The 18,453-nt window shown below is 39.4% G+C and overlaps 1 protein-coding gene across 2 annotated transcripts in view; it reads right to left on the reverse strand.

Annotated features, from left to right (window-relative positions):
• Nucleotides 1-17,219, reverse strand: part of LOC111864946 (cyclic AMP-dependent transcription factor ATF-2) — a 27,331-nt gene extending 10,112 nt beyond the window's left edge. Inside the window, exons 1-8 of one of the 2 annotated variants that reach the window (XM_023852596.2) lie at nt 17,059-17,219; nt 16,865-16,959; nt 15,138-15,231; nt 11,040-11,185; nt 8,742-8,914; nt 6,063-6,278; nt 2,310-2,526; nt 1,035-1,214 (exon numbers count right to left, since the gene is read on the reverse strand). In XM_023852596.2, coding sequence (XP_023708364.1) covers nt 1,035-1,214; nt 2,310-2,526; nt 6,063-6,278; nt 8,742-8,914; nt 11,040-11,185; nt 15,138-15,231; nt 16,865-16,915 — 1,077 coding nt within the window. In that variant the 5' untranslated portion in view covers nt 16,916-16,959; nt 17,059-17,219. Of the gene's footprint in view, nt 1-1,034; nt 1,215-2,309; nt 2,527-6,062; nt 6,279-8,741; nt 8,915-11,039; nt 11,186-15,137; nt 15,232-16,864; nt 16,964-17,058 lie in introns of both variants that reach the window. The other variant, XM_023852586.2, reaches the window with a different exon arrangement.
• Between the last annotated feature and the right edge of the window lie 1,234 nt (nt 17,220-18,453).

An 18,453-nucleotide genomic window follows, 5' to 3' on the forward strand; every position in this document is an offset into this window, starting at 1 on the left:
CGGACTGTCCGTCACATATAAAATATAATGACCAAACACTTAAATTTTCTGTAAATGTTAAGTTTTAGGTGTGTGCCTGGACAATCATTTGGGCTGGGAAAAATGAAGTGATAAATAAGTTGAGTGTTGCAACCTTTGTGCTTAGAAAACTACAGCCTATAGTAAGTAGGCAAGTGTTGAAAATGGCTTATTGTGCTTACTGTCAAGCTCAACTTAAATATTGTGTTATTTTCTGGGGCTCTTCTTTGTCATCAATGAAAACAGTTTTTGTGGCTCAGAAAAGAGCAATTACAGCAGTGTTAATGACGAGGCCTAGAAGTTCTTGTAGAGAGGTTTTCAGAGAATTAGGGATACTTACAGTTCCCTGTTTGTTTATATATGCCATGGTCATGTTTTAATTGAAAACAAAAATAATTATCTTACAAATAAGTGTACATAAAATTAACACTAGAGTACAAAATAGACTACACGTCACGTCAGCTAGACTATCCATTATACAAAAGGGAGTGTATTATACATCCATACAAATTTTTAATAATTTGCCACATAAAGTATATATTTTAAAGGATAATGTTAATTTATTTAAACAAAAACTGAAAGACTTTCTTATCTTGAAAGCTTTCTAGTCTATTGATGAATATATGGCAAATATCTAATTGTATTATATTCCTATTGTATCTAGGTTGTGTCTATTTGGACTTGGTTGCATATTATAACTACTTCCATTAATCTGACGAGCTCAATATCCGGCCCAATACGGGCAACGGATCTGTGAAGCTATGTATGTATGTATGTGAAATGAACATTATTTTTTCTCTCTCCCTCCTACATTAGAAGAAACCCCTGCTGTGGTTGCAAGAATCCTGGTAGGCTGATCAGACAGAAGCCACAACCATAAGAAGTCACTTAATACCAATCCTTGTATGTTGGTTGTGCAAATGAAACCTTTCCACAGAATCACCAGCAAATACTGCTGATCAAATGGATTTCATTTGAACCTCACATTCAGCATACAGAATTCAACTAACACTTACAAGCTTGGCAAGTGACAGGCCTGTGGGTTGTTTGATTGGTGATGGTGACATTTTCACAGCAGGTGTGGGATTCTTGCACTTCTCTAGTGTGACATCTGGTACTGATGTCACCACAGGTGTAGGGCCTGGGGTTGTAAGTACCACTGTTGCATTCTGTGTTGGTACTGGCTGTGGCTCCACCTGCATACATTAAAATTTCAGGAACTTAGGGGACATTTACACCACTTATAATAACACAAAAATATATTCAAAATGTGAAGGAATTAAATTTAATTACAGAATTTCTGAAATGGATACTGTAGTCTTAGACATGTTCTTTGTAACAGAGATAATTTATGAGACAAAGATAATGAACAGTAAAGTAATTCAATTGCATGAAGTATTTTTCCTTCCATCTCTTTAAATATATCATTCAGAGAAAAAAAGTTTCAAATGCAAGGTGTATATTTTAGTGAGATCACATATGTTGTTTCATGTTACCATTGTTTGTACATTCAATTTCAAAAGATATGACGAAGTATGATAGCACTTTCAAATAAAGTACAAAGTCACAGACCAAACTGACGCTTATCCCATAAATTTTACAGTGGAATCGCCTAAATTCATCACATGGTTTGGAAGCAATGTGGGGGCATTAAAAGAAACAGAGATGACTGAAGGTTTTGTTCTTACTGCTTTTCCAAAGGAAGAGTTCCTTGCTATACCCTGAGGGTACCATATAGTTCAATGGCTGATGTTACAATATATCAGCATCAAACATCTGATAGCATTCTACCATTTTATAAACTTTTCTTACTGTAAATTGTGACATCAGTATACTGGAAGACATAAAGAAAAGATCTTGTTTCAGTTTATAAACTGAAATATATTACATATCCATGTAGACCCTGTGTGGAGGCAGGATCAAATACCTCCACCATGACCCTGGGAGTCGTAAGAGGCAATGAAAAGGGAAGTCTCAAATCTGAGACAGTAAAATATGGTCATGGGTCCCAAGGGACTCGGACCCAAGAAAGACTGCACTGGCAAGGACCAGCTGCACATACAAAAGACAGACTCATCCTCTCGTCAGAGAGGGCGGCACACAAAATCAAGACCATAACTGTCAAACAGTAATACATATCTGGTCATACCATGACTTACTGACTGACTGACTGACTGACTGACTATCAGTCTCAATGTGACTTTGACTTTGACATCCATGGAGGAAACTGGATGAAAAGTGACAAATATTCCTATACCACAAATGTAAGGATGGATGTAATGATAACATACCTGTGACTGCTGCTGCATAAGCTGATTCGCTCCTGAAGGTGTAACAGGTTCCACTGGAAGGGCAGACAGCTGCAACAGTTTCCCATCAGGCATTCGCAGCAGCAACTGCACAGTGTTGCCAACAGTACTGGACGAAGCTTGTGATGGTGTCACTGCTGGAGGTTCTGGACTCAAAGCGCCAACTTCCAGTCCATTTTTATTCTCTGTGTTGACAGTTCTGGAATAAATACAAAAAATATATTATTCACAATGTATGATGTTCTCCATCCTTCAATTCTACATTTCTCTAGATGTGCGCTTTGAAACCCTTACATCCACTCCAGTTCAAAGTAGTCAAAAGAATGTGATGCTAAATACATATATAACATACAGCAAACAATTGGTGAGCTGTTATGTGATATTAGCTATAGTCAACGTTCAAATAAGACAATAAAATGGGAATCCAGTGGCAGGGGGCTTAACTGAGCTAACCTGTCACTGGAAGACATAATTATAGAGACCTGGTCCTCCAGGTTGGGGGTTGGGTGCAAGGATGATGACCTTGTTCCGTAAAAAAATTACTGTTGCAAAACTCAAAGAAGTGAAAACTGGATGTGAAATCTGGCAGGATCTTCTAAGGAAGGCTATGGCTCATAAATGGATGTTTTGCCAGTGATGACAATGACGATGACATCGATGATGATGATGATGATGATGATGATGATGAGTAGCTTGGCTTAAACAGTAATGTGTCTGAAGAAGACGCTTGACTCTAATCTCAGTCAGGGTAGGGATATTCTGGCGGAGGTATTTCATGTCTTTTATCAGGTTTTCCCTGTGAATGCTTGAAAAGTGTCCCAAAGTATGACAAGATCACTTCCTCATTTGTCCTCCCCATGTCAATGTCCACAGTCATCATTACTATGCTTGATGCTAAACAGCATCTGTAATGCAAGCAATGTTTGTAAACAATCTGTGAACCAACAAAATCAGCTAATTATGCTGCATAAACTGCATGAGGTACATCAAATGAAAAGACGGCACAGAGTGAAGACAGGAGTGAACGTGATCTTTTTGTTGTGTAAATTCACAACAGGTGCCTAGAGCAACTGAGAGAAACCAGGTCAGCTAGTACTTCAGCCAAGAATCAATCCAAGTACACCTAGTACATACAAAATGCAATTTCAATGTTTCATGCACCTTTATCTACTGTTTCCTTCAATGGACTAAATAAAGAGCACAAAAAGAAATTTCAAAATGCCTTCCATTCTCTGAGATGGCTAAGTTAGTATTAGTGACTAGGCAACATGCTGGATGACTGATTGAGTCAGGGATTGATTCCTGGCAAAGCAATAGATTTTTTCCTTTTCCATAACATCCAGACTGGCTCTGGGGCCACCCAGCCTCCTAAACAATGTGTACGGGACACTGTTTCCCTGGGTGTAAAGTGGCTGGGGTGTGAGGGTGACCACCAACCTCCATTTAGTGCTTAGGTTAAGAATGGTCGGGCTATGCCTCCACTGCTCCACATATCTTCATGGCATGGAGCTTAACTAATTAAACCCAGAAATAACTTTTACCATGGGGGCACGCAGTAACATAGTTGGTTGAGGGGCTATGCTACAGGCTGGAGGGTCACAGGTTCAAGTCCTGATGAGGTCACTGGATTTTTTCAGTCAACCTAATCCTTCCAGCCACACTATGGCCCTGGGGTCGACTCAGCCTCTAACAGAAATGAGTACCAGGAATTAATTAAATAATTTTCCTGGGAAGTAAAGCGCGGCCAGCGCGTAAGGCTGACAACCTTACCGCCATCTTTCAGCCGATTGTCTAGATAATGTGGGACTCTCAATGTCTCACAACCCTATGGGCCTTCATAGCCTCTTACAGGGATAGCTTTACTTTTTTTTTTTTCCTGGGAAGTAAAGCGCGGCCGGCGCGTAAGGCTGACAACCTTACCGCCATCTTTCAGCCGACTGTCTAGATAATGTGGGACTCTCAATGTCTCACAACCCTATGGGCCTTCATAGCCTCTTACAGGGATAGCTTTACTTTTTTTTTTTTCCTGGGAAGTAAAGCGCGGCCGGCGCGTAAGGCTGACAACCTTACCGCCATCTTTCAGCCGACTGTCTAGATAATGTGGGACTCTCAATGTCTCACAACCCTATGGGCCTTCATAGCCTCTTACAGGGATAGCTTTACTTTTTTTTTTTTCCTGGGAAGTAAAGCGCGGCCGGCGCGTAAGGCTGACAACCTTACCGCCATCTTTCAGCCGACTGTCTAGATAATGTGGGACTCTCAATGTCTCACAACCCTATGGGCCTTCATAGCCTCTTACAGGGATAGCTTTACTTTTCTTTTTACCCCTTGCAAATACATATGGCAGTCAAGGCTATTAAAGAAATGCGAAAGTACTGTTTTAGAATTGTTGGATGTGATTTAAATCCTCATTCCACATATTCCTTGTTCATTACATGAATATACTGTCATGCGTTGGGTATACGATGTGACAAATAACTTCACGCCATCTTGGATGTAGTGAATTTATTCCACACTAGCTCTTGCGTTCACACAATTCACAATTACAATTACTGCCATTGGTAGTATCACAATTACTTCCACTGCTCTCGGTGACTTCACGATCCACACTGTGTCACTCCTAATCACACACTTTGCTCACACTGCTCAGCCGGCTTTTTATACTGTTTCCTGTTGCCTCGTTTTAACAGCGGTGTCCCCTGTTATGTCACCAGGGAGGGGGGCAGAATGTTTACTGGCCTGTTACTGTAGCAGCAGCAGTGGCTCCGATGCTGTTCCGTCACCGCTAGCCGGGGGGGGGTCCTGCATAGCGCAAATATGTCATACTACATACTTTAAATTCTTAATGTGAGTGTCAATGCCATGACAACATATGGAGGAGTGGATGTAGACACACACATTTTCCTGATCTCAGCACTAGTTGCAGGTGGGTTGTCAGCTTCATGCCCAGATTGCTTTACCACCAGGGAAAGAGCCTCCCGTACCCATTAGATAGGAGGCTGGGTTGGCCCCAGAGCAGGTCTGGATGACATGGAGAAGTGAAAATTCTTAGCCCTACCGGGACTTGAACTCCAACCCCTTGGTTATCAAGCCTGCAGTCAGTGGCTATACTGGCTACCCTATCCCAGCCATCTAGTTTATGCAATGACCATCAGTACCTCAGACTATACAACACTGAATGATTCAATGATAGTGGACAATGAACTGAAAAAGACATGAAATGAAGTGGTCAGGACCTAACAAAATGTACTATCTTGGAAAATGCCTGGAGGGAATGAGAAAAGCCATAAAATGCTTAGTCAGGATAGTCAATATCCCAGCTGAATTTCAACCAGACACCTTTTGAAAGATACTGAAAACAAAAGCAACCACAACCCAAATTAACACCCACGTAGGATGTCTTCAAAAAGATCTTCCATGCACATTTTATATTATCAAGCAATAAGAAGACATGATCCAGTATGGCCAAGAAGAAGATGGCCCAATGCTTGAAGATGGAATGGGCTAACATGCTCAAGCCTTGCAGGGGACGGTGGTGGTGGTGGTGGTGGTGGAAGTGATGATGATTACGATGCTGAACCCCAATGAAGATCTTCTGGTTCTATAAACGAAGCAGGAACAGTATCATCTACAGAGTGGAGTTGGATGAAAATGAAGTCATAAACTTAATGCTTTAATCAAATTTACTCATACGAGCATTTAATGTTATATTCTCATATATATATATATACTCACACGACTTGTCTGGAAGTCTCCTGGTGCTGTGATGTGTCTGCTTCCTGCCGCACCACCTTAGTACTGCTACTAAGCTCCACAACTCTCCTTTCCTCTGGTATGTTTCCCGTAATTATCTCTCTGTGACACTCGACATCCCCTGTTGTGGATGTGGGATGCAGTAATTGGTCCAGCTCCCGACGCGTACCTGGAGATGTGCTGCCTTCACTGCACAGACTGAGAAATTTACATACAGTAACAGTACTGACTTCAATAATCACAGGGACACACTCAACGAGACATCATCTTTGGTTTCTTCGAGTCAGCAAGGGTTGTTGTTAAATTATCTATTCAGTGGCAAAACCAGCCTTGGGACAATTCAGAGACATCTTCCACCCACCAACACCTCTAGCTCGTTGAACCAAGAAACCATACCATAACAGATGATCTTATGGCAGCCACATTTCTCTTTGAGCTCTTATTCAGTGTACAATGTTATAGCACAAAGATGTTTTTGACAGATTTAAAATCATGTAACACATATAGAGCGTTAGATCTCTTGTTCAGAGTTCACAGTCCATTTCACATGGGCAATAATCATTAATAGTTAAGAATTTAAAATATATGACATAAACACCGTCCCAAGTGCAACAATTTATTGTAGTTCTTTTGTCTTGCCCTCTTCTACACTACATGTTTCAGCTGCAAACGGCCATCATCAGGTGTATGCACTTACGTACCTGTTACACTGCATCTAGTTTAAAATTTAAAACCATAAGTCTTCCCAACTGTTCTTTTTGTCGTTACTAACAGGTTTCGATTTATTAGAATCTACTTCGCTGATATCTGTCTGCTTTGTGCATTATCTTTGTTTAAAATTGTTTATCTTTGTTTTAAAATATTTCTCCCTCTTATCATTTGTGACCAGACCATCTGTGACCTGCTTGCTCTGTCTTTAAATACAAGGGCTGGATAAAAAGTAATGGCAACACTGCTGTAACATGAAAGATGTGTGTCAGGTGACACTAGCGCTGTCTGTAGCTGATAGCAGAAGTTCAGTTGAAGTAGTGCAGTGAGTGGCTCTGGTTGTGTTTCATTGAGTTGCATCCTTGTACTGCAGCGACTTCTAGCCTACTGTACCAGCCCCAGATGACAGGTGAGGATGATTGTGGAGCAATTGGTGGAATGAAGATTGGCAGGGGAAACCGATGTACTTGGAGAAAACCTGCCCCAGCAACACTTTGTACACCACAAATCCCACCTAACCAGACCCGGGATCGAACCGGGTCCGCCGCGGTGGGAAGCCAGCGACTAACCACTTGAGCTATGGCACAGCCTCAAGCACCCTAACATGTTTATAAAACAAGAACAACACTCCTGGATAAAAATTGAAGTTGCATGAGGTCGTAGTGCACAAAACTGTTACCACGGACTGCGAGAAGCATGTGATGATGCTGCTTTGCCACATCGCACAGTGGTATGATGGGTGAAATTGTTCCATGAAGGGAGGGATGCCATCCAGGACAGCCGTCGTTCAGGACGACCCCACGTTGACAACCACATAATTCAGCTCCTTGCTTCTTTGCTGGATGTCGATTGTCGATGGGCTGTGCAGGAATTAGCTGCTCAGGTAGGCATGTCACAAAACCATGCTCCACATTCTGCATGATATCCTTGGATACTGCAAAATTGCAGCGCGTTGGGTACCCCATACAATGTCCGAGGTGCAACAATGACAACATTATGCAATTGCACAGGACTTGTTGGACCGGTACCAGAGGGAAGGTGATGACTTCCTAGGAAGGATCGTCACTCTGGAAGAAACTTGGGGTCACTCATACGAACCGCACTTGAAGCAACAATCAAATGAATGGAAGCATCTTGGCTTTCCTCATACAAACTAAGTGTGCCCTACACAGAGTAATGTGAAGGCGATGTTCATTGTGGCATATGACGTAGATGGAGTGATATGCCACCACATTGTACCTCAACGACAGACAGTAAGCACTGCCTACTACTGCAATTTCCTGCGTATTCATCTTCATCCAGCACTCAGGAGAAAGCGATGACACTTGTTGGCAACAAACCCCATCATCCTTCATGACAATGCAAGGGCTCATACTGCTGACGCTGTCAAGGATCTCCTGCGCTGCTGGCAATGGGAGATACTGCAACATCCGCCATACTCATCTGATATGAGTCCGTGCAATTATGATCCCTCTGCCAAAATGAAAGAACCACTGCAAGGGACACATTACAACACAAGAGAGGAGATTATTTGTGCTGTAGGGCAGTCACTGCTGGACATCAACAGAAGTGGATGCGCTGATGGTGTACGACGCCTTCCACAAATTTGGCAGAAGGTGGTACACATGGGAGGCAATTATATTGAAGGAATGTAAATGCGTTTACCTCGGGTAATAAAATCATTTCAGAAGCATAGAGGTGTTGCCACTACTTTTTATCCGACCTTTGTATTTACCTTATGAGAGATAAGAAATATTTAATACTAATATTATAAACTTTAAGCAAATAACTGTTTATGTTAAGTACATAATTTTTATAGAATTTCAAGAGAGGATGCCTGAGAAGATAACATCATACTTCATCAATTCTTATTTTAAGATGTTTTAAGGCAGCTAACCTGAAATTAGTTACTAGATTAATTTCAACATCATACCAGATTGTGTAGCTGTATACCTTGGCTGCTTCCTTCCATTTTCAGTAATGACACATGCGGATGCAATAAAAGGGGTAGCCACAGACTTGTATGCTGAACTGCTGTCTGATGTTGAATCTTCTGCAATGTGTGGGAACACATTTGGTGTGTGAAGTGTGTCATCAGTTCCTGTAGGCACGCTTAGGGAATCCACCTGTGTATAATAATAACCTTCCTCAGATTCATTACATACAACAATGGCAGCTCACAAGAATGTTTTTGTTGGTGCAGTCATGACTGGTTGAATCTAAACAATGATAAAAATGGATCAAACATTGTGGTCGAATGGGTAGCACTCCTGCTTTGTAGTCAGAAGGCTTAGGGTTCAAATCTTGGCCCCAAAACTGGCTATCCTAACTGAGATTTTTCTCAGATGCTCTAAGTATGTGCAAGAATAATTCATCAAATTATGCCATGACCAGTTCCTTCCAAATACCTATCAATTCATTATTCAGTAATCAATCACGTGACACTATAAAACATGCGCTACTAACAGCATGATTACATAAACCATAAATAAAAGAAACAAACAAAAACAAAAAATTATCCAATGAGAATACAGAAACCATAAAGTAATATTTTATATATAAAAAAATAATTTTACATGAATTTCATCCATAATGTCTAAATAAAGGTTCTTACTGATGAAACTGCATGTAATGTATGGCTTAATCAATACTGCTGTTTGGTTGTTTGGTGAGACATGGGGCTTCCAAGACTGCAATTCAGGAAAGGTGAATGGAAGTACCACAATCGAATTTACCAACAAGGAAGTGTAGCTGATGTGGTAGACAGTGAAGCTACTTAACACATGCCTGCTAATATACAACTGTGGACAAACCTGATGAATCCTACAGATGTATGGACAAGATGATTCACCTGTATCTGGCTCAAAAATGCAAACTGTTGCCATACAACATCATCTTAATACGCTTACTTTCAAATTACGGGGATCGGCCATTTTATTTTGCATAATGTTCATAAAAATAACTCATATGTCTGTCAATGTGTTTCAACTTAAGGGCTGCTGGCCAGATTTTGATCAAATCTGATATGAATACTATGTCACTGGAGGCCAGCCCCAGTTGCACTGTTTTAATTTTGTATGATTAGTAATAACAATATAGCAGACACATAAACACATGAGGTAGGAGCAATACTTCAAAAATCAATAAACCACAGGAACCAACAGCAAACACAATTAAGGTCTTCATCAAAACTATCCATAATATCTAGGAAACTTCTGAAGGCAGAGGTGCAAAAAATGCCTGTGTAAGCTGTGTGCACTCTGGTATGAAATGCATCTTTCCAGTCCTGTTAGTGACAGAACACTCAAGGAAAAACAAAATGAATATATTATTATTATTCTGTTGACTATTTGCTGATTTAGCAAGCTTGTGGTGTGACAGGTTCTGTATCCAATGGCTTTGGCCTTGTATGGATGTGCTGGAATGTGTATTAAATATAATAAGACTCAGTCTACTGTTGCAGCAGTTCCATTACAACCATCTTCAGTCATACCATTCCCAAGAATTAACAAATATGAGGAGGGAAAGAAAAAATAAAGTGAATGTGAACATTGGAGTCCATATACATCAGACAAATAGTCACTCCAGCATCTGCTACTACATCAAGACACTTAGAAGAACTAATCAGAGCACTGTGCATTGATAACATCTTGCCACTGATTGGTGAAGAGTTCTACCTTCTGGAATATAACACCATATAGTTCAGAGAAAGTTGACAAACGTTCTGGAGGAACTTCAACATTGAAGATGGTGGTGACATGCTCCACTGAAACATTGGCTTACTTTCTGTAGACAACAATATTAAATTCCAGAAGACTGAACTGTACATAACAACTGTTGTGATAACCTCAAACCTTACATGTGATTACTTATGTCTGCCAAATGCAAGAGAAGATTCTTAGACCAACCTCAATTGACTAATATCAACCAAAACAGACACCTAATGCAATTATGTGTATATGCACACCTATCAGAGCAATAATAAAAAATTTGAGACCTCTCATCAGTTGTATTGCCATCATTATCATCAACTGAGATTTGAGTTTCTCATGGCAATGACTATGAAGATAACTGTCTTCTGGGATGAGATATCATAAAGGCTGATAGATATCTATCAGAATATAGACACAGCAATTAGTAGAAATGTCATAAACACTGACCCAGAATTTAATGTATAAATGTGTGAAGCATATCTCATTGTTCTTACACAATGGATTCATTTTAACTTGATCTAGGCAGTAGTAACTTTACCTCATGTAACAGTCCTACTCCAGTCTTTGAAGCCTCAACAGCCTTGCGAAAAGTTTCCTCAAATGGATTGACATTCTGCAGGTCTTGAAATAAACCAACTTCTTCACAATTACGGATGAAACGAGTTGGAGTAGGAGTTTGATCCGCTGAAAAAGAAAACAACACAGTTATTCCTTCTGTTATGGGGCTTGCAACAATAAAAATCATTTGAATCTAGCATCAGACTCCTAAATTCAATTAGCATTATAAACCTGTTTTTTTTAAGCAATGAATATAGAAGTATGCGGTCTCTCACATTAAGGAAAGAAGACAGACTGAGGGAGTTTGAGAACAGGATGCTGAGGGAATATCTGGACCAAAGTGGGAGGAAGTAACAAGAGCCTGGAAAAAATTGCATTATGGGCACATGGTAGCATAATTGGTTGAGGCACTATGCTACAAGCCGGAAGGTCACGGGTTCAAGTCCCGATGAGGTCATTGAATTTTTTTCAGCTAACCTAATCCTTCCAGCCGCACTATGGCCCTGGGGTCGACTCAGCCTCTAACAGAAATGAGTACCAGGAATTAATTAAATACTTTTCCTGGGGAGTAAAGCACGGCCGGCACGTAAGGTTGACAACCTCACCGCCATCTTTGTCTAGATAATATGGGACCCTCCATGTCTCACAACCTTATGGGCCTTCATGGCCCATTACAGGGATAGCTTTACTTTTTTACTTAATAATATGTATTTCTTGCCATAGATTATTAGGATGATGAAATTAAGGACAATAAGACTGGCAGGGGATATAGCATGCATGGAAGAGAAGAGAAACGCACAAGAGGCTGGATATGAAAACCTGTAAGAAAGAAACCACTTGGAAGACATGATAAGATAATAATAATATGTTAATAATATTAAAATGGATCTTATGAAGAGAGGGTGAGAGAAGGGGGACTCGATTTATCTGGCTCAGGATAGGGACCAGTGGCAGGCTCCTATGAACACAGTAATGAACCCATGTGTTCCATAAAATGTTGGGAATGTCTTGACTAGCCAAGCAGCTATCAGCTTCTGAAGAATGACCCAATTGGGTTAAGTTAAATACTTAATTAATGAAGTGAGAGGTCTTGCTGATCTATGTAGGATTTTCAAGAAAGAAACAAGGAATTCCAAGCAGTACTTATAAAGCACACTTTCCTACTGCATACATCTCAAGTCATACATATTTATTACTATTATTATTGTTGTTTTATTTTATTTTTGTGAAGAACATATTATGTAAATATATAATCTGTCTATAGATACTAAATTTGTTTACTATAACCTTAAAGTTTTTCAATGTTGCCATATCTGTAACACATTTCACACTTAATGGACAGATATGTTCATGATCTTTCTCCAGATCAAACTTCGTAAGTCTAGCTAAAATGGTTCACTTGCTATCACCACCAAATAGAAGGCTAAAGGCAATTTCTGCATGACCACAATGCTCTTATTTTACATTCCAGAATTTTTCTGTTCTTAACTTCATTACGAATGCAATTTTGATTCCAAAAAGTACTTTTTAAAACTCTGTGATATGAGAAGTCTGTGAAGTGACTTTTGCCACAATCACAATATTTTTCATATAATACAGAATAATATACCAATATCCTCCTTGAGGACTACCACCTTATTTTAGAGAGGAGGTCTGTGTGTGCCCCAATGACCCAGACACCTATGGTGGCAGAAGCATAGGCTCCTGATAGGGTTACCCATGTTAGACAGGTCAAAGACTAGGGGCCAAATGATGTGAAGTCCCTGGTCCTCCAGGTTGGGGACTGGGGGTTGGGCATGGTGCAAACAACTTGAGCCTAGAAAAATTTACTGTTATGAAACCATGGAGGAGGCCAAGACCCACCCAGGTTTTGTAACACCCGTGAAGAAGAATATACTCACATGAACAATTTAACAACATTAAAGTGTAGTTACTTCTTCATGGCAAGCATAAGATTTTGTTCATGTAATCATGCTCTAAGTATCTTTTAGGTTGCAGCACGGGCTCATACTATCAGAATTTAAGTTGCGCAGCCCCACGGCAAAAACTTTATATGCGTTATGTTCAAAGCTCACATGTCAGTCAGTGTATTGAAAAGTAATATGCATATGTAAAAAAAAAAAGAGAGAGAGAGTAAAGCTATCCCTGTAGCAGGCCGTGAAGGCCCATAGGGTTGAGAGATGTTGAGGGCCCCACATTATCTAGATAATCAGCTCAAAGATGGAGGTAAGGTTGTCAGTTGTTACTCCCCAGGAAAATTATTTCATTAATTCCTGGTACTCATTTCTATTAGGGGCTGGGTCGACACCAGTCCCATAGTGCAACCAGAAGGATTAGGTCAACTGAAAATAATCCAATGACCTCATCGGGACTTGAACTCGCGACCTTCTGGCTTGTAGCATAGTTCCCAGCAATAATGATAAAAATACATGGATTTATTGCTATTTGGAATAGTACTCTATACGGTCAGTGCCACTTGTATGGGAGGCCATCATTAGCATGCAACCCCTACCCTGTCACTGAATTTTATGTTCCTAAAGTTGCTACAAAAATTAATACTTTTTGTAATACAAATCATAAATCCAGTGTCATTCAGGAAGTAATGATATGAACTTTTCAGAAATGGTAATTATGGGGCCATTCAAGAAACTAGTAAAGTGAACAACAGAGACACTGTGTGTCTGTATTTATGGTTTATTTAACGATGCTGTCCAGTAAGTCAGACTATATAGTGTTGAATTGGAGGATGATTAATGAATGAATGAGAACTGATGTGGAAGGAAGTGGCTATGGTCTAATTTTAGGCACTAGTCCAACATTAGCCTGAAGGGACTAAAGAAAACAATGAAAAACTTCAGTCAGGACAACTGGTCTCTGAGCTGGGATTTCCTGAACATGAAACAAGCATGCTACTCAATCAAGCACAACATTTAGTGACACTTTGAACGTTCCCTAAAAAGATTTTTACATCCTAACTCTTTTTATGCATTAAATGAGTATTTTAATTACAAAGGCACATAAATTTGAATGCTTAACGCCACATTTTAATATAGTTGGTAAGGGAGATGTGAGGAGTTGTATTGTGGTTACTTGTGACTTATGTTTGTTTAATCTTTTTGCCTTGTATTGTTGTATGTGCTGGATAATTAATGTGGGTGATCTTCGCGGTGTGACTTGTGTGACTTTGTGTATGTGTTTGATGACTAATTCCACATCTTGGGTTTGTTCCCTGTATGGATGTTTATGGAAAGTGGAGGATGTGTATGTATGTACATGATGAGTCCTGTATCAATGTATTTTGATTTATGGGAAAATTGTATTAATTTTAAGTTTTTATAGTAATGCACTTTTTAAATTATGTTTAGTTACAATTGTAATAAGCTCTTGTTTTTTTTTTATATTGCCTATGTTAGTTAACTGGTGTGTGTTGTTTTAGTTGTGTGACTTATGTAATCTATTACATGTATACATCTATAATCAAATGGACTACTTCCACATCCTAGGATTTTTGCCTGTATGGATATATGGAAAATAAAGGAAATGAATGAATGAACTGTGTCCCTCATATTAAGCACAGCTGTAATTAATGACAAGCGAAACCAGATGCAAAAACACAGTCAAGTAAGTTATGTCAAAAGAGAAACAGGATTCATTTATGTGTACTACATGAACTCTCAATGTATACAGTGCAGTAACTACATGTCAGCTACCTTCATATAATAAATAATAATATAGTTGTCCCTATGCTTAACTAACTGAGCACTACACCATGCAGGTGTATGGGGGACTGGATGTATATATCCAAATTTTCTTGACTTTGGAACTAGTTAGAGGTGAGTGGTCAGCTTCACACCCCATCAGCTTTAACCTTGGGAAAAGAGTCCCAGGTACTCATTGGATAGGAGGTTGGATGGACCCCAGAGCCAGTCTGGATGACTTGGAGAAGAGAAAATCTTGACCTTATCAGGACTCGAACTCTGACCCCTCAGTCATCCAGTCCACAGCCAGTCGCTATAATGGCTATGCTATTCTAGCTCATTGTCAGCCACCTTCACCACATGAAAATATAAAAACTCACCTACAAACACATTAGTCTTCTGTCCATTTCCCAGGTTCAAAACCATGTCATGTTTCTTCTTATGAACTGTAAGGTGGTCTTCATTTGTGAACCGCTAGACAAAAGATAATTTAGAGAAAATTAGTGTCACATAATATATAAGGTTCAAATGGGATTAATTTGGAAATTAAACTATTGCACAGATATTTTATGTTTTGACAATTTTGTTCCAGTGAATAATAATTTTAAATTATCTATTCTAGCAACCTTAATCCACACACACATGCACGCAAGTGTGCACACACACACACACACACACAAGGCTAAGGGCTTTCTATTGTCATTATATATGTTTATTAGCAAATGAAGTAGGAGTAGTTAGAAACAGGATCAGAAAATGACATAAAACAATTGCTAGTCTGTCATTATACACACTAACTCTGAAACAGTGGCAAATTATGGCAGAATTGTACAAATTATAAACAGGAACAGAAGATGTCAGAAATAAATGGCACTGAAAGGTACACTTGAGTCATAAGTAGATCATGAAATCTACGTATTTGGTATTAAAGTGGCTTACAGACTGCTTAATTGAGGTTCGCTGATTTTGATGAACTTTATTTGTATATGAAAACAATGTTGCACATACAAAAAAACTGTCTTCTCAGAAGATTTCATGCTCAGCAATTTCCCATTAAAATTTTGACAGGCTATACAATAATGCTGATATAAAAGTAAATAATGATTCTCAACCAATGTAGTATGGGTTGCTGTGAATATACAATCTTCTTGCTTATAATATTGAGTTAATTTTTAATTGATTACAGAGCAAAACAAATATTTTGTGAAACAATTACCTACCATTTGCTATGTCTATACACTTACAACATACATTACTTAAGACAAATTATTAATATTCAACATCACTTGCTTTCTCGGAGTTAACAGAATAAGAAGTGACTCATAATTCTCTAGAAGTTTGGATTTGAGGTTCTTGTGACAGAAATTATGAAACATAAGACCAACAAGAATACATATGAATTTTGCAAAACTTCTTCAACTGTATTATATCTACTTTTATAAAAGCCAGGGTAGCTCAGTGGGAATAGTGACTGAGTAGGAATCAACAGCTGGGGTTTTATTATAAGATGTGAACAGGGACAGCTCAGTCAGTATAAATAACTGGTTATTGGCTGCAAGTTAACAACACATCTACATTTCTTCTGCTACTTCTCTTATTGAAATTTCTAAAGGAACTACAAAATACTCTAGACAGCTCTTTGCATATTTAACTTGCTAAAGTCAACTACACAGTGAGAAAAAAAACAATTAGCTTCTAATAACTGTTCTGCTGTGCTCTTCAGGTGTTGACAATTTGCTGTTTCTAATTTAGTGCCTTCAAGCACTTGCTTCCTGTAGATTTTTCCAACATAAATTAGACTTTACTGGAGTTTCTGTAGCTTTCTTCTGTCATTCTAAGTTAACGCATGGAGCAAACCTTAAAACAGACCACGACCGCTTCCTTCCATATCAGTGCCAATCTATCCTTCACAAATAAACCTGTTATTTAACCCTAAACACGAAGGCAGTTATAAAAGTGCCATTACATAAACCAAAAATCAACCAGTCAAAACACGTGGGCAAGGAGGTGTGGCATTATGTATATTACTGCCTTGCTCCGGCAGCAAAGCGGCGTTTCTAATAATTCCTGTATATGTAACTATGTGTAACAACTGAAGACTGCTCACCATATTGCATCCAGCAAAGGAACATGCAAATGGTTTATCATCTGCTTCCATGGCTGTCAAATGTTGTATAAAACACCTGGTTTCAATTCACGAAACTAGCTGAAACAATAAAATTAAAAATACTACATTAAACTTGGATGGTCAAGGCCGTTGACCAATCTTGATTTGCTGTTCAACGATAACAAATAGATAACCTTATAATTCCTTCATTTGTTGTCAAACAAACAGCACAGTATACTTCAAGTAACAAACATATAATGAAAATAAGACGAATTACGAACATAACACAAAATAATAAAATCAGAATGAAATTAACACAAACGTCAATTTGCTATATGCGCCGAGCACATGCACTTGTTATCTATTACTGATAACTTGCCCCCTGGAGAGAAACTGTTGAAGTATTTAAGCCGCCATCATATTCTGACCGCGTTGTTCAAAATGATCACGCCCAAGGATGGCCTACAACAGTGATTTCCAATGTTTCGTGTCTTTCGACACACAAATCATTTATCAAAGAAATCGTAGTTCCACCATAGTAGAAACCAAAGCCATTTCTTTTGTAATAAGTCTAATTTGGAGAAAATTGCGTAATGAAAAGCTTCATAACTTGTACTCTTCGCAAGATATAATTAAAATGATCAAGTCAAGACTGATGCGATGGGCAAGCCATGTAGAAAGCATGGAAAGAAGAGGAAGGCGTATAGGAATTTGACGAGAAAGTCAGAAGGAAAGGAACCATTAGAACGACCTGGCCGTAGGTGGGCGGATATTGTCACATATTCATGTGTGTGACTATAGACGGGATTTGGATCGGTGAATTGGATTTATTGATAACTTGTACACACCACTAGGAACTACAACTAATTACAGCTCCACTGGTAATCTCCACAATTCACAAAACACCACAGCATCACAGCTTCCCTCACTCAGGTTCTCTTGTTACAGCCGCCTGTGTAGAACTCTTGTCAACTGTGAACTATCAAGTATTGCGTCATCTCTTCTCAGCCTCCCTTGCAAAGCTCGACTCAACTGCCACCCCTCAACCGAAATCACTCACGCATTAACCGATTACGTCACTTCTCTTCACTCAACTGAGCTGCCAACCCTCAACTAATTGGGTCCAAGGCTGGCGGTCATTTAACATCATCCTTCTAGTCTTCTCTTTACAGGCTGACTTTCCGCTGATAGCTGACAACTGACAACCGAACTGGTCAGAGTCAGAGTCAGAGTTACTTTAGACTGGCGGTTTACCGCCAATCAGTTCGTCTAGACGACAAGCCCCCTCAGACTCACGATCAATTTTCTCTCTCTTTTTTTTTTTCAACTGAACCCTTACTGTCTTAGTCCTCATGTAACATCCTCTCTGACGAGATGATGGGCCTGTCGTTTAATATTCCTGATGGCCTTCGCCAGCACAGATATTCTCGGAACCGATTCTCTCGGGACACATAACCATATTTTACTGCCTCAGATTCGAGACTCCCCCAACCCGGAGGGCCAGATTCCCGTATTCATATCCCCCAGAAAGAGGGTGGCTCAGTTATAATACCAAGCACTGGGTTCCATTCTCGTTGTCTCCTAAGACT

This window comes from Cryptotermes secundus, unplaced genomic scaffold (assembly GCF_002891405.2).
Source record: "Cryptotermes secundus unplaced genomic scaffold, Csec_1.0 scaffold579, whole genome shotgun sequence".
Lineage (NCBI taxonomy): Eukaryota > Metazoa > Arthropoda > Insecta > Blattodea > Kalotermitidae > Cryptotermes > Cryptotermes secundus.